At 44.8% G+C, this 15,622-nt stretch overlaps 2 protein-coding genes across 3 annotated transcripts in view; one reads left to right on the top strand and one right to left on the bottom strand.

Moving 5' to 3' along the window:
• Positions 1–4,598, bottom strand: part of SDHD (succinate dehydrogenase complex subunit D) — a 32,806-nt gene extending 28,208 nt beyond the window's left edge. Inside the window, exon 1 of one of the 2 annotated variants that reach the window (XM_068240807.1) lies at positions 4,355–4,598. In XM_068240807.1, the coding sequence (XP_068096908.1) occupies positions 4,355–4,400 (46 nt within the window). In that variant the 5' untranslated portion in view covers positions 4,401–4,598. The remainder of the gene's footprint in view (positions 1–4,354) is intronic. The other variant, XM_068240806.1, reaches the window with a different exon arrangement.
• Positions 4,599–4,746: 148 nt separating this feature from the next.
• Positions 4,747–11,533, top strand: TIMM8B (translocase of inner mitochondrial membrane 8 homolog B). The gene is made up of 2 exons (XM_068240808.1): positions 4,747–4,942; positions 11,126–11,533. Exons 1-2 carry the CDS (start codon positions 4,826–4,828, stop codon positions 11,288–11,290), a joined length of 282 nt encoding a protein of 93 aa, XP_068096909.1. The 5' UTR covers positions 4,747–4,825; the 3' UTR covers positions 11,291–11,533.
• The last annotated feature ends 4,089 nt before the right edge of the window (positions 11,534–15,622 follow it).

Raw genomic sequence — 15,622 nt, 5'->3', positions numbered from 1 at the left:
GAGATATAGATAGTTTAGCCTGTCTAATTCTCCCTCATCTGTGAATAATCACAACTGTAATTTGAGCTCTCAGCTGTGCCAGCTGGCTGCCCCAGCAGAGCAGCTAATTTGTAAACACAGGATGTTTCCCCTATGTCTGCTTCCGCTAAAGCAGGAAGCACACACACTGGAGATTTATTGCAGGATTTGAACCAGCTGTAACAAAGAAAGGTTCTTCTTTAAAGGTTATGATGCTGTTGCTTATCTTTTAGAGCAGAGGAATTTCCTCCTCAGCATCTATAAAATCATCTAAAAAAAAAAAAAGACTGTACGAGGTCTGAAAGTGCGCCTTGAGATTAGACACACTCGTCTTCTCTATCTCTTATGTAAAATTGCCATAAACTCAAGCAAAGCTAAAAAGGCTCCATCCTAAAGGACAACCGCAAAGAAGTAAAAATTATCACCTACCATTTGTAGGTGATAAAAAAAATCCTTAATTAACATTGGAGATACATTTTGGAGGTCATTACTGCACTTTTACCGCAAGAGGTAATTTAGGGAGAGAAAAAAATTGTGAATTTCAAAATGGAGATATTTTGGTCGGTATTTATCACTACCTAAATTACCTCATGCGGTAACTCAATGGGGTTGATTAATAAAGCATTACCGCATGCTCGGGAGCCAAAAAACCTGAATGAACTAGAGAGGTTTTGTAAAAAGGAATGGTCCAAAATACCTTCAACCAGAATCCACACTCCCATTGGAACCTACAGGAAGCGTTTAGAGGCTGTAATTTCTCCAAAAAGAGGATCTACTAAATATTGATTCCATTTCTCTTTTGTGGTGCCCAAATGTATGCACCTGCCTAATTTTGTTTAAACAATTATTGCACACTTTCTGTAAATCCAATTAACTTCATTTCACTTCTCAAATATCACTGCGTGTCTCTCCTATATGATCTATTTAACTGACATTTTTTATCGTAACAACCAATAATTTATACAGAAAAAGCATGACTATTAACAAGGTTGCTCAAACGTTCGCATCCCACTGTATGGCACTGTCCACGTTTTGATTTTTTTTTTTTAACCAATCCACGTTTTGACTTTAGTGATTTTTCTGCAGTAAAACAAGAGAAAATCCTTCTTAGTATTTCCCATTTAAGTGTGGCTAATTTGAAGCCAATCCAGATGTAATTTTCTCCCTTAGGCTGCATTTCCACTTGTGCGGTGCGAATCGCCGCGGTAAAAATTCGCATGCGGGTGCGAATTCGCATGCGGGTCCATGCGAATTCGCATGGATGACGATGTATCCGAATTTAACCATGGCAGTGCTGGTGTGCTTTTCCATTGTTTCTATGCGAATTCACATGAAAATTCGCATACCTAAACCTCATGCGAATTTCCTATTAAATACATTGTATGCGATTCGCATAGCGGTATGCGGTATGCGAATTCTGATGGCTCTGCCATGCGAATTTTTTCTGCACAGAAAAACGCAAAGGAATCCTGACAAGTGGAAACAGTCCCATTCACTTGTATTGCTATGCGAATTTGCATGCGAAAACGCATGCGAATTCGCGATAGTGGAAATGAGCCCTTACTCTCCTCTGCCTAATTTGCCCGCTCTTCACTATAGAAAGAGCATTGTCTCAGCATGAGAAATATTGGCCAGAGAGAAACAGAGGGGTGGAAGGGGAACACAGGAGGGAAAGCGGCTTCAGCCAATCAGGCTGCATTAGTTAAGTGTGAGGGGAAGTAGAAAAGCAAAAACGGACAACCCAGCATGCCCTGCAACTTTCTTTTTGTGTACCAAATTTTGTGTGTACTAAATAAGAGTCAGGTAAGCCGGGGAATGATCATTAACAAGAAAAGTAATAGTGATTTTAACTTTTGGATTGCCTGGTTAGCATCCTTATGCTGAAAAACACACAATACGTTTTTCACTTTCGATTCTCTGCTCAATCGTTTTTTCCGCTCGATTCTCTTATCTTCCGCTCATTTTTCTTATCTTTTTCCATTCATTTCTATGAGGAATCAAGCAGTAAAACGATCGAGAAGAATATTGGACATGACAAAATTTATCAAATCGAATGTATCTATCGAGCAGGAAAACGAAACGTGTTCCCAGCATTACTACTTGTTTACCAGATAATATAAAGGATTTTTTATTTTATGCCCGACAGTTACACTTTAACTGAGAGGGAAATGGATGTTTCTTTTTAAACAATACCAGATGCATGTCAGTCCTGCTGATCTCTTTGGTGGCAGTGGTGGCTGAATCACACACCTGAAACAAGCATGCAGCTAATCCAGTCTGACTTTGGTCAAAACACCTGATCTGCATGCTTGTTGAGGGGCTGTGGCTAAAAGGATAAACAGGATCTGCAGGAGAGTTAGGCAACTGGTATTATTTTAAAAGGAAAAATCCATATCCTTCTCATTTTAGGTTCCCTATAAACACATACATTTAAGCATTATTAATATAGGAGGGCGTACCAACATGGAAAAAACTCACAAAGAAATTGGGTCAAGTTTATTTTTATTAGACTTTTGTTTGGGAAATCGAAGCTAGTGTGGTTTAAGTGACCCAGCCAAAAAGTCTATAGGGAAATTCCACTAACGCGATTGGGATGACAACACGGTCTTGAACTACTACGTGTCAGATACTACTCGGCCAATTAGAATGCTTCAAGTTGTAGATGTTGCTGTTGATTGTAGAACTGTTCCCTATGGGTTTTCTTGCTGGATCACCTAAATCATACTAGCTCAAGGGACCAGCATAACAAAGGGACAAGAAGTAAATTCCACAGCAAAGTCTGCAACACCAGGCAATATAAATCCACACCAAATGTTTTCCAAAAAGAGCATAAATCTTACAAAATCTAAAAACAGAGCAGTTCTTATAGACTGCCGTTACCATGCAGCAGAATGCTCCTTTTTGTGCTAGTCTAGTTTAGAGGACTCAGCAGAAAACAGTTGTCCAATCACAGCACCCTCTACAGCACGAAGTTGAGTAGTGTGGGCTAAACAGCATGGGCATAGATTATAACCCATCTGAAAGCTAGCAGTTCGAGAGGGTGCTGTCCACCCAATCAGGATAGCAGAATTTCCCTATGAGGTTTCCTGCTGGAGCCCCTAAACTAGCAACTCTTTTTATCACCAGGGACAGCATTCCCCTAATATGCAGCACCTATCATTCCATGTGCATCCCTCTCCTCTCTTCCATGGCAGCAGCCACTGTCTATGTGGTTTCTGTAGAGATTATGCACCCTCCTTTTTTGCCGCTAGTCAAGCTTAGGGGACCTGCAGGTAACCTCATAGGGAACAGCTCTCCAATCACAACACCCTTTACAACAATGGCTATCATTCATAAAGCATTTCCGCATGCGGAAATGCTAAAAACAGCTGACTTTACCGACTACTCGGCAAAGTCAGCATTCATAAAGGCTCTTTCCGCATGAAAAAAATGACACTACCGAGCAGTGATAAATCACCGCCTTGTGCGGTGATTATCGGAACAAATGTAGCAAAATGTTAATTCATAAAGAATACCGCCAGCGGTGCAACGTCGGAAAGTCCCGCTCCCTCTGATGTGGCGATACCAATGCAAGTGAATGGAGACACACAGACCTCCCAGGCAGCTACAGCAGAGCGGAACACGGAGAAATGTATCAACTCGGCAGCTTCCGTGTCTCCGCAAGCCTACCGCCAGCCTAGTTCGGGGAATCTCCGCACTGCTTCCGCACATGGATACTTCTTTATGAATGCCCACCCAGAAGTCTAAAACACCGCCAGCGGTGTTTTTCCGCATCGATTCCCCTTACCGACAGCCTCTTTATGAATGATACCCAAAGTGTTGTTATTGGGCGAGTAGTGCAGGCGTAGTTTACTACAACCAATCTGCAACCTAAAAGTTCAAGATGGTGCTGTCCACCCAATCATGTTAGCAGAATTTCCCTATAGGTTTTCTGCTGGGGCCCCTAAACTAGCACCCCCTTTTCATCACCAAGGACAGCATTGCCCTAATATGCAGCACTACTCATCCCATGTTCATCACTCTCCTCTCTTCCATGGGCAGCAGCCACTGTCTTTGTGGTTTTAGCAGAGATTATGACCTATCCTTTAGTAGAAAAGCATCTTGACAAAGAGCAGAACTATCCCATGTGTACAAAGACCATATCCAAACCAACCTCCTATTCCAGCCATATCAGTAATAAGTGAGCTCTGATAATACCGGTATGTTGCAGCGAATGCTTAAATAATACAAATGTTATCATAACTGTATTCTGTATATATCAGACACCCCCGATTAGGGGGCAGCTGTGGCCTGCTATAGCCCTGCATAAACCTGTCATGTACAGCACTGTGCTCACCTCCACCTCCCCTGCACAGAGAGCCCAGCTTCACCAGAGCCGCCATTTTGCCCAATAGTACCAAGGTGACTCTACGACCCGGAAGTGACGCATGAACTCGTGGAGTAAATTTTGTATCAAGCGCGGATTATTCAGCAGTCGCCCCGCCTTCACTTTTGTTCAGAAGACTTTATTTATTTATTTCTCTTGTGCAAGGACGTAATAGGGCAGAACTCCAATCCCTAAGCACTGAGGGTAGGCGGTGTTTGTTGAGGAACCAATCACAGCACACCTCCAGGTGATGCGCGCGCAAAGCCGACAGGAATAGAGTTCTGCGTTTCACGCCTCGCTTTGGAGTTGACATTTTATCCAATCAGAGTGCCGCATTCAATGAACCGGTTGCTCGACCAATGAGGACCCAGCGTTCAGAGTAGTGCACTCACTGAGTCAGGGCTGCATGTGGCTGGTCGGAGGTTGCAGAAGGTGATTGATATGGCGGACTTTGATTCTGATATTGACCTGTCCGGTGTCACCGCTAGTGCTTCGGACAAGGCGGAGCTGCAGCGGATGCTGGCGGCGGAGCAGCAGAAGGCGCAGTTCACAGCACAGGTGAGATGTGCAACTAGGCTGATCCACTGTCCGCAATGTGCTGGGGTAACAGGCCGGGGGCGAGCATGAGTCTCGCTAAGGACTAGTCAAGGGGTAATTTACACAAGGCTGGTGGATGTCGAGTTTGGTTCATATTGTAGGTGGCCACACGTGATACAACGTCTTATTTATTTTCAGTTCGAGAATTACACCATTTCTTTGATTGATTGTAGCATTTGAATAATCTGACTAATGTATTACACAAGTGTTCAGTTTCTCCCCATTTATAAAGAAAAATGATTGAAAACTTTGTACAATGATTCTTTATCTACACCATTTAAAGAGGCTCTCTGGTATGTTTAAAAAAACTGACTCTTACCTGGGGCTTCTATTGGCCCCCTGCAGCTGTAATGTCCTGTGCCGTCCTCCTCCGATTCTCCGCCGCTGGTAACCTACTAATTATTTGTCTAACTAGACAAATAGAACTGTGGCCCGCGCGTGGCATTGGGAGCTTACTGCGCCAGCCAAGAAAACTTTGTACTGCGCCTGCGCAGTAAGCTCCCGATGATGGCACGGGACAGTACAGCTGCAGGGGGCCGGTAGAAGCCCCAGGTAAGTGTCAGTTTTAGAGAACACCTTTAAAGGCAACCTGAGAAGGGTCTCCATACTTACGAGGGGCTTCCTTAACCCTCTTAGCGTTATGATTCTTTCCGGATTTTAGGATCTAAAAGGGGTGCAATTTTTTGCACTCTTTCAAAAAGCTGGAAAAAAATCATGTTGCCAGTGAGATCTGCAGCAGTTCTTCAATCACTCACCTCCCTGGCTCCAGCGCTGCAGTTATACCTCTATCCTCTGGGTGACGCTGCAACTCTGAAAGTGAAATTGCCGGCTGTCGTCATGTCGACAGCCGGCAATCTCAATAGCAGGAAGCAGAGCCCCGGAGAAGAGGAAGAAGAATGCCAGCCGACGTCGGGATCCCCGGCAAGTATGTAGAAACGCTCCTGCGTGCATTACTCTGCATAGAGCCTCCGCCGGCTATCCCGAGCAGAGGTCGCAATTACCACTCGTAGCTGCAGTTTTCCGCCCCGACCCTAGCTCGGGATAACCGCCAGGGAGGTTAAAAGTATACCAAAGGACAACGAATAGTAAGAATCAATTCTTACCCAGGGCTTCCTCTAGCCCAATAAGCATGTATGAGTCCCTTGCCGTCCTCCTGCGGTCTGCTGTTAAGTCGGGGTCTTTTGCGCATGTGTGGGAATTCTGCACATGCGCAGAAGTCCCCCGACTGATGCGACTGAACCATTTACCGAGGACGACGAGGGACTCGTAACAAGCTTATGGGGCTGGAGGAAGGCCCGGGTAAGTGTCGATTTTTAGTATTCACTGGTCTCTGGTTTACTTTAAGCCCCTTTGAGGTTGCTTGTCCCTCCCTGTCTCTCCCTTTGGCTCCTGTCACTGGCAATTTAGCCTGGCTGAGTTGAGCTTCATCGCGCATGTGCGGCCCTGCTAGGCATGCTCCCCCGTCGTGCGCCTATCCCTGGGAGAGTTCTGCACCTGTGCAGTAGTACTGTGCAAGCGCAGAACGCTCCCAGCCATGATAGTGAGACGGGGGAGTGTGCCGGGCTGCACATGCGCGACTCTACCTCGCCACTCTCGCCGCTCCCCTCGCCTCCTGCATAGCTCCGGTCCCCGCCAGCGTCCCTTCCCTCCCCACTGATTGGAGAGAAGGGACGCGGGTGGGGACCGGAGCTATGCAGGAGGCGAGGGGAGTGGGGAAAGTGACACTACATAGGTAAACACAGCCCGCTGCGTGTCGACATCGCGGCTGTGATTTATGGGGGACAGCGGAGGGCAGGGGGAACTTAGGGGGGATTGAGATAGCAACAGAGGCTGGGCAGTATAGGCAGACCCAGCCTCTGTGTGCAGATATCATTCTTAGAACCCCACCTCGGGTTCTCTTTAAGGAAGCCCCTGGTAAGTATGGTATCTGGGATGCTTTTAGTCTCAGGTACACTTTAACTTTTATAAAAATGTTATCTGAGATGCAATAACAGTATCTCAGCAACACTATCTGATGTGTGTGCTAGGACCAATGTAGTTTTAATAGCAAGACAAAGAGGACTAGGTCCTTAAGAATAGCACCACACATATATAGTACAGTGTTCTCCCCAGAGCCTTTTAACTGGGCGGAGCGCCCGGCTGGTGGTCAGTCCCCGCCCGGCTGCTGTGATCACTCCGTCAGCAGAGTATTTGCCGTTCTCCACACTCGTCCAGCACAGTGCTCAGCGGCTGTGGCATTGGAGCTGGCCCGCTGTCACTCTGACACAATCTCCGCCCTCCTCCTCAGCTCCTAATTACAAAGCAAGACCGCGGGAGCTTTGAAGGAGTCGGAGCACTCAGAGAAAGAACTGAGAGAATGTGGGCTTGCTGTGTTCCCTCTGATGAGTCACTCACTGATCTGCCTGAGTGAGTAATGCAGAGAACGGCTCTCCTCCTGTCTTCCCATCATGGCCATGCAGGACGTTTCCCAGCACGTGCCCCAGCCTCCCCCGATCAGAGGTCACAGCACATAGAGAACAGCGTGGAGCAGCGCTCGTTCATGCCGGGGAGAGCAGCAGCAGGGCAGATGGTTATCTGATAGCAGTAATGGTCCCTGAGCAAGGGAATCCTTGTGATGACTGTCAGCTGCCGTCTCTGTGCTACCGAGACAGGTATTAAACAACTTTACAGGCACTACTGCTTCCCTTCCCCCACTGCTCTGCCCGGAGAGGTTACATAACTAGCTGTCCTGGACATCAGTCTGCAGACTTCCTGCAGTGTGCTGTGCACTCACAAACATTTTCTTTTCTGCATTAGTCTGTCTCCCTCTTACACATTTATCTCTCACACACGTTCTCCCTCTTTTTTTCTTTCCCCTTTCCCAGTCCTTTTCACACACACTCTCTCTGTCCCTCAAAGACAATCTATCTTCCTCCCAGACTCACACCTATTCCTCTTCCCTTCAGTTTGCATTCACTTCTCCTACTCGACCCCCCCCCCCTCTGTCCTCTATATACTGTATTTCCTGTATACAGTATGTATGTTTGTTTACCAGTGCTTGATTTTTTTTTAAGGGGAGAAGCCACAGCACAAACCCCCAAGCATTTTTATTTTCCTTTGTAGTGCATGCTGTTTAGCCATAGACAAACAACAAGCATGTCTACACTGGGTTTACTACTGCTATGACAGCCAAAACTATTGTGAGACTTTTTGAATTAGATAACAAAACAGTCTGTGGGGATGTGTGGTTTTGGGCCTTAATTAGTCACCCTGTCTACAGCCCCTTTCTGGTATTAATCCGGCTTTGGCAGCAGTTTATCGGATTGCATATCAAAACGGCACCATTCAGTGCAAGATGCCTTTCTCCATTAGCATCACTTAGTGTAATCCTCTCTCCTTATCGGAAATGCCTAGCATGATTACCTCACCAGGTAACAACCAGCGCGCTCCACCTACTCTTCTTCCCAGCATGATCCTCCCTGTCCATTCTCACCTAGTAGTAGCAGACATCACCCTCTTTCCCCACCCATCGTGACCATAATTTCCCACCCGGCTACTTTTTCATGCCACCCGGCTGGAAAAAAATTCTGGGGAGAACACTGTAGTATTCAAAAATATACAAAGTTTTATTAACAATCATCAATGTTCACTATAATAAAATAAAACCAGTTGAAACAGTAATGCCGCTAATAGTATCAATAATATATAGCATAATTAGGTTTGCATAAATTATTAGCACCCAGTGATATTAATCTGCACCTAATATATTACAGTAATCACCATGGGGTGCTCTGTAAAGAGCTACCTCCGGGGATTGAACCCGGGTTCAACAACAACAACAACAAATAACATTTGTAAAGCGCTTTTCTCCCGTAGGACTCAAAGCGCATAAGCATGGCTCAGACCATCGTTGTACAGAGGAAGAATTTTATAAGTCCAGAGATGCCAGGCTAAACAGGTGGCTTTTCAGTCTAGATTTGAATAGCTCCAGGGATGGTGCTGTCTTTACTGGGTGTGGCAGGGAGTTCCAAAGAGTAGGGGCAGCATGACAGAAGGCTCTGTCTCCAGATTTTTTGAGGTGCACTCTGGGAGTGACCAAATTTATAGAACTTGCTGATCTGAGGTTGTGAGAGGTGTGGTGCAGCTTCAGCAAGTCCTTCATGTATCCACGGCCCAGATTGTGCAGGGATTTGAATGTCAGCAGTCCAATCTTGAAGAGTATTCTCCATTCTACTGGTTCAGTGTATTCCCATTGATAAGTGATTATAGTACCAAAGTGACGTAAGTCATAGAATAACCGTGAAATCAAATGTGGTGTCCTCAATATGATGCATAAACAAAATCTTCAGATGCAATATGATCAATAAAACAAACATCTAGTGCAAAACCTGTGAGGCTGTAACATTAGTAACAAGAAGCTGTGACCATGATATTGTGTACTACACAAGGGAGAACAGTGAAAATGAAAAGGAGATCCCCCTCGCTCTTAATAAAGCAGCGTCATTGCCGCGGAACCAGTGGAGACATCTGCCTAGGGTCCTCTCTCTTCATCCACCGCCATTAGCTAAGCACCATCCGGATAAGTATATTGCCTCTTTTTCATTTTCAATGTTCTCCCTTGTGCAGTACACAGTATCATGGTCACAGCTTCTTGTTACTAATGTTACAGCCTCAAGGGTTTTGCACTAGATGTCTGTTTTTTGTTTGTTTGTTTTTTATCATATTGCATCTGAAGATTTTGTTTATGCATCATAGTGAGGACACCATATTTGATTTCACGGTTATTCTATGACTTATATGACTTTTGTCACTTTGGTACTATAATCACTTATCAATGGGAATACGCTGAACAATCCCTGGAGGTAGCTCTTTACAGAGCACCCCATGGTGATTACTGTAATATATTAGGTGCAGATTAATATCACTGGGTGCTCATAATTTATGCAAATTTAATTATGCTATATATTATTGATACTATTGGTGGCATGACTGTTTTAACTGTTTTTATTTTATTATAGTGAACCTTGATGATTGTTAATAAAACTGTATATTTTTGAATACTATATATGTGTGGTGCTATTCTTAAAAGGAGGGTTCACAGAGAAATAAAAATACTAATCCACTTACCTGGGGCTTCCTCCAGCCTATGGCAGGCAGGACGTGCCCTCGACGCCGCTCCGGAGGCTCCCGGTCTTCTCCGGTGGCTCACCCGACCTGGCCGGCTTCCAGGTCGGGCTTTTGTGCGCTTCAATGTGCGTCTCACGCGGTCGCGCTGACGTCATCGGACGTCCTCCAGGCTGTACTGTGCAGGCGCAGTAGTGCTGCGCCTGTGCAGTACAGTCCGTAGGACATCCGATGACGTCAGCGCGACCGCATGAGACGCACGTTGGAGCGCAAGGAGAAGCCCGACCAGGAAGCCGGCCTGGCCAGGTCGGGTGAGCCACCGGAGAAGACCGAGAGCCTCCGGAGCGGCGTCAAGGGCACGTCCTGCCTGCCACAGGCTGGAGGAAGCCTCAGGTAAGTGGATTAGTATTTTTATTTTTGTAAACAACTCTGTGGATCTTCCCTTTAAGGACCTAGTCCTCTTTCGCTTGCAAAAATGTTATCTAAATAATGGCCACTCTTAATCAACCTATAGTGATAAAAATGGAAAGTTTGATGAGATTTCTCACTTAATAATTGACAGTAGTATGCTTGAGGTGGGCCAGTGTGAAAGTCCATAGTGAGATTCCACTAATGTGATTGGGTGGACAGCACCCTTTTAAACTGCTAGGTTTCAGATACTTCTCAGCCAAGTAGAATGCTTCAAGTTGTAGAACTGTTCCTTATGGACTTTCTCCCTGGGTTACCTAAACCAAACTAGCTTAAAAAACGGCTAGCATGCAATTCAAGGCTGTAAAGTTGGTACAAAAATCATCCTACTCTTCAGTTTATGAAACCTCCAAATCCAGGTGCCCTAAAATTGCTTTGACTTCCACTCCACAGCCCTGATGCAAGTACTGTGTATTCCTCAAGAACCCTTCCCTGCTCTGCATATATTTCTGTTCTGCCACAGCTTCCTTTTATCTCACTTCAATTTCTGCACCCTTTGTGTTTGGGAGACCTCTGAGGTTTGTGTATTTATGGAGCTATAATAATATTTTTTTTGCCTTTCTCATTTCCCAGGTGCACATCTTTATGGATGTCTGCTGGGATAAATGCATGGACAGGCCTAGCACAAAGCTGGACTCGCGAACCGAGAGCTGCTTAGTTAACTGTGTGGAGCGATTCATCGATACAACCCTGACCATCACCAATCGCTTTACACAGATGGTTCAGAGAGGAACTTAGTGACCTCCATCTTCCTGTGGATCATGGACTTCAGCCGCAACACTTGTGTGTTTTTGAAAACAGAGATTATCTTGGCTCAGTTTAATTTTTGTTAAACAGATGTTTCCAATTACATTTATTTTAATTTTCAGAAACTAAATGTTGGAATGCTAATAACTATTGTTACATATACCTACAGTTTTTTTCAGTGTCCTTATGATTCATTCCTAGATGTGACATAAAAAATTGCACAGCCTTTGATCACTCTGCCTTCCATGTGTTCTGTTTTTTTTTATATTTCCTTTTGATTTTTATAATCATTGGAGCAGTTTTAAAGTGAACCCAAGGTGATAGTGGTATGGAGACTGCCATATTTACAGTGGTGTGAAAAACTATTTGCCCCCTTCCTGATTTCTTATTCTTTTGCATGTTTGTCACACTTAAATGTTTCTGCTCATCAAAAACCGTTAACTATTAGTCAAAGATAACATAATTGAACACAAAATGCAGTTTTAAATGATGGTTTTCTATTATTTAGTGAGAAAAAAAACTCCAAATCTACATGGCCCTGTGTGAAAAAGTGATTGCCCCCCTTGTTAAAAAAATAACTTAACTGTGGTTTGTCACACCTGAGTTCAATTTCTGTAGTCACCCCCAGCCTGATTACTGCCACACCTGTTTCAATCAAGAAATCACTTAAATAGGAGCTATCTGACACAGAGAAGTAGACCAAAGGCACCTCAAAAGCTGTACATCATGCCAAGATCCAAAGAAATTGAGGAACAAATGAGAACAAAGTACTGTAATTGAGATCTATCAGTCTGGTAAAGGTTATAAAGCCATTTCTAAAGCTTTGGGACTCCAGCGAACCACAGTGAGAGCCATTATCCACAAATGGCAAAAACATGGAACAGTGATGAACCTTCCCAGGAGTGGCTGGCCGACCAAAATTACCCCAAGAGCGCAGAGAAAACTCATCCGAGAGGCCACAAAAGACCCCAGGACATCATCTAAAGAACTGCAGGCCTCACTTGCCTCAATTAAGGTCATTGTTCACGACTCCAACATAAGAAAGAGACTGGGCAAAAACGGTCTGCATGGCAGATATCCAAGGCTCAAACCACTTTTAAGCAAAAAGAACATTAAAGAGACTCCGTAACAAATTGCATCCTGTTTTTTATCATCCTACAAGTTCCAAAAGCTATTCTAATGTGTTCTGGCTAACTGCATCACTTTATACTATCACTGTCTCTGTAATAAATCAATGTATCTTTCCCCTGTCAGACTTGTCGGCCTTTGTCTGGAAGGCTGCCAAGTTCTTCAGTGTTGTGGTTCTGCTATGAACTCACCCTTCCAGGCCCCTCTTTGCACACTGCCTGTGTTATTTAGGATTAGAGCAGCTTCTCTCTTCTCTCTTATCTTTTACAAGCTGGATAAATCGTCCTCTGAGCTGGCTGGGCTTTCACATACTGAGGAATTACAAACAAGGGCAAAGCTGTTTGCAGGAAGAAAAGAGCAGCCTGAAACTTCAGTGCATGAGGGAAAGAAACACACAAATGATCTCTTGAGATTCAAAAGGAATGCTGTATACAGCCTGCTTGTGTATGGATGTATTTTTCTATGTGTGGACATACTGTACATCAACCTACTTCCTGTTTTGGTGGCCATTTTGTTGGTTTTTAACCACTTTTAATGCGGCGAGGAGCGGCAAAATTGTGACAGAGGGTAATAGGAGATGTCCCCTAACGCACTGGTATGTTTACTTTTGAGCGATTTTAACAATACAGATTCTCTTTAAGGCTCGTCTCAATTTTGCTAAAAAAAACATCTCAATGATTGGCAAGACTTTTGGGAAAATACCTTGTGGACCGACGAGACAAAAGTTGAACTTTTTGGAAGGTGCGTGTCCCGTTACATCTGGCGTAGAAGTAACACAGTATTTCGGCAAAAGAACATCATACCAACAGTAAAATATGGTGGTGGTAGTGTGATGGTCTGGGGTTGTTTTGCTGCTTCAGGACCTGGAAGGCTTGCTGTGATAGATGGAACCATGAATTCTACTGTCTACCAAAAAATCCTGAAGAAGAATGTCCGGCCATCTGTTCGTCAACTCAAGCTGAAGCGATCTTGGGTGCTGCAGCAGGACAATGACCCAAAACACACCAGCAAATCCACCTCTGAATGGCTGAAGAAAAACAAAATGAAGACTTTGGAGTGGCCTAGTCAAAGTCCTGACCTGAATCCTATTGAGATGTTGTGGCATGACCTTAAAAAGGCGGTTCATGCTAGAAAACCCTCAAATAAAGCTGAATTACAACAATTCTGCAAAAATGAGTGGGCCAAAATTCCTCCAGAGCGCTGTAAAAGACTCGCTGCAAGTTATCGCAAACGCTTGATTGCAGTTATTGCTGCTAAGGGTGGCCCAACCAGTTATTAGGTTCAGGGGCCGATTTCTTTTTCACACAGGGCCATGTAGGTTTTGAGTTATTTTTCTCACTAAATAATAAAAACCGTCATTTAAAACTGCATTTTGTGTTCAATTATGTTATCTTTGACTAATAGTTAACGGTTTTTGATGAGCAGAAACCTTTAAGTGTGACAAACATGCAAAAGAATAAGAAATCAGGAAGGGAGCAAATAGTTTTTCACACCACTGTATTTACTTTTAAACAATACTAGTTTCCTGGCAGCCCTGCTGATCTATTTGGCTGCAGTAGTGTCTGAATAACACCACAAGTGAAGTTTACAGGGGCGTAGAACTGCATAGCAGGGATCTGGAAGTAGTTAAGCCACCAGCAAACAAGAAAATACTCAGAATAATTTTGACTGTACTTTTTCACCTTCTTTTTTTTGCACTTTTTCAATTGCAGAGTGCTGAAAAGTTACTTTAAACAGAAGATGAAAAATTAATGAATGAATCAGGCCCCTTATCTGTTTATCAGGCAGTCGGAAACCACTCGAATTTGTGATTAAAATGAGGCTTAATTGCCTCAGGTATGTGAATGGAAGACAGGGTTACTTACCCAGAAGTCCATCAGCTTCTATGCGTATCACGCATCTCGCACGTGGCCCATGAGACGCGTTCCACAATCCACCCTACACTTCCCCCTTCAAGCTGGAAGGATGAAGTGCGCGGTAGTGAGTCGTGGAACGCGTCCCATAGGCCACGTGCGAGACTTGTGATACGCATAGAAGCTGATGGACTTCTGGGTACGTAACCCCCTGTCTCCCATGCACACACCTGAGGCAATTAAGCCTCATTTTAATCACTATTTTGAATGGCTTCCGATTCGGAAGCCCATGCCTATTGTTTCTCATGAATTACCTCTCCTTACTTGTCTATCTCATGCAACTGCTCTCCTTAATTTTAAATGGAACCTGCAGCAAGGAGTACATGGAGGCTGCCCTATTTATTTCCTTTTAAACAATGCCAGTTGCCTGGCTGATCTATTTGGCTGCAGTAGTGTCTGAATCACACCAGAAACAAGCATGCAGCTAATCTTGTCAGAAACATATGATCTGCATATGCTTGTTCATGGCTGAAAGTATTATGCTGGGAATACACTGAGTTTTTTGGGCAAATTTATCGACTGATCGATTTCTGTTCACTGCTATGAGAAAATCGATTAGGAAAATGATCAAAATCAGATTGGACCGGTCAGAATTTATCGAGCCATCTATCTGGCAAAAAAAGTATGGTGTATTCCCAGCATTAGAGGAAGAGGATCAGCAGGACAGTCAGGCAACTGGAATTGCTTAAAAGAGAATATATAAATCCGCCTCCATATCACTTTCACCTCAGGTTCACTTTAACCACTTGCCGACCGCCCACAGCCCATGGGCGGCGGCAAAGTGGATGCCTTAAGGACCGCAATACGCCTTAGGGCGTTGCGTCCTTTTCCTATGCCGGGGGAGCGATCGCGTCATTGATGACGCGCGCTTCCCCCGGCAACTGGCTCCGCCCACCCGCCGTAACATCCCGCCGGCCATACGGAAGCGCCGGCGTGATGTTAACCCCGCGATCGCCGCTACAAAGTGTATAATAAACTTTGTAATGTATACAAAGTGTATTATACAGGCTGCCTCCTGCCCTGGTGGTCCCAGTGTCGGAGGGACCACCAGGGCAGGCTGCAGCCACCCTAGTCTGCACCCAAACACACTGATCTGCCCCCCCCCCCGCCCACTGATCGCCCACAGCACCCCTCAGACCCCCCCCTGCCCACCACCCAGACCCCTGTTTGCACCCAATCACCCCCCTAATAACCCATCAATCACTCCCTGTCACTATCTATCAACGCTATTTTTTTTTTTTTATCTCCCCCCCTGCCCCCTCCTGATCACCCCCCCCACCCC

The sequence above is a fragment of the Hyperolius riggenbachi genome, chromosome 6 (genome assembly GCF_040937935.1).
Source record: "Hyperolius riggenbachi isolate aHypRig1 chromosome 6, aHypRig1.pri, whole genome shotgun sequence".
Classification (NCBI taxonomy): domain Eukaryota; kingdom Metazoa; phylum Chordata; class Amphibia; order Anura; family Hyperoliidae; genus Hyperolius; species Hyperolius riggenbachi.
Note: the sequence above shows the minus strand (reverse complement) of the source record. Positions and strands in the feature narration are given on the sequence as shown.

Bases quoted from the DNA above. Each gene is read 5' to 3' on its own strand.
- TIMM8B (XM_068240808.1), top strand. From the start codon at position 4,826: ATGGCGGACTTTGATTCTGATATTGACCTGTCCGGTGTCACCGCTAGT. The intron at 4,943-11,125 runs GTGAGATGTGCA...CTCATTTCCCAG, and splicing joins AGGCGCAGTTCACAGCACAG to GTGCACATCTTTATGGATGT.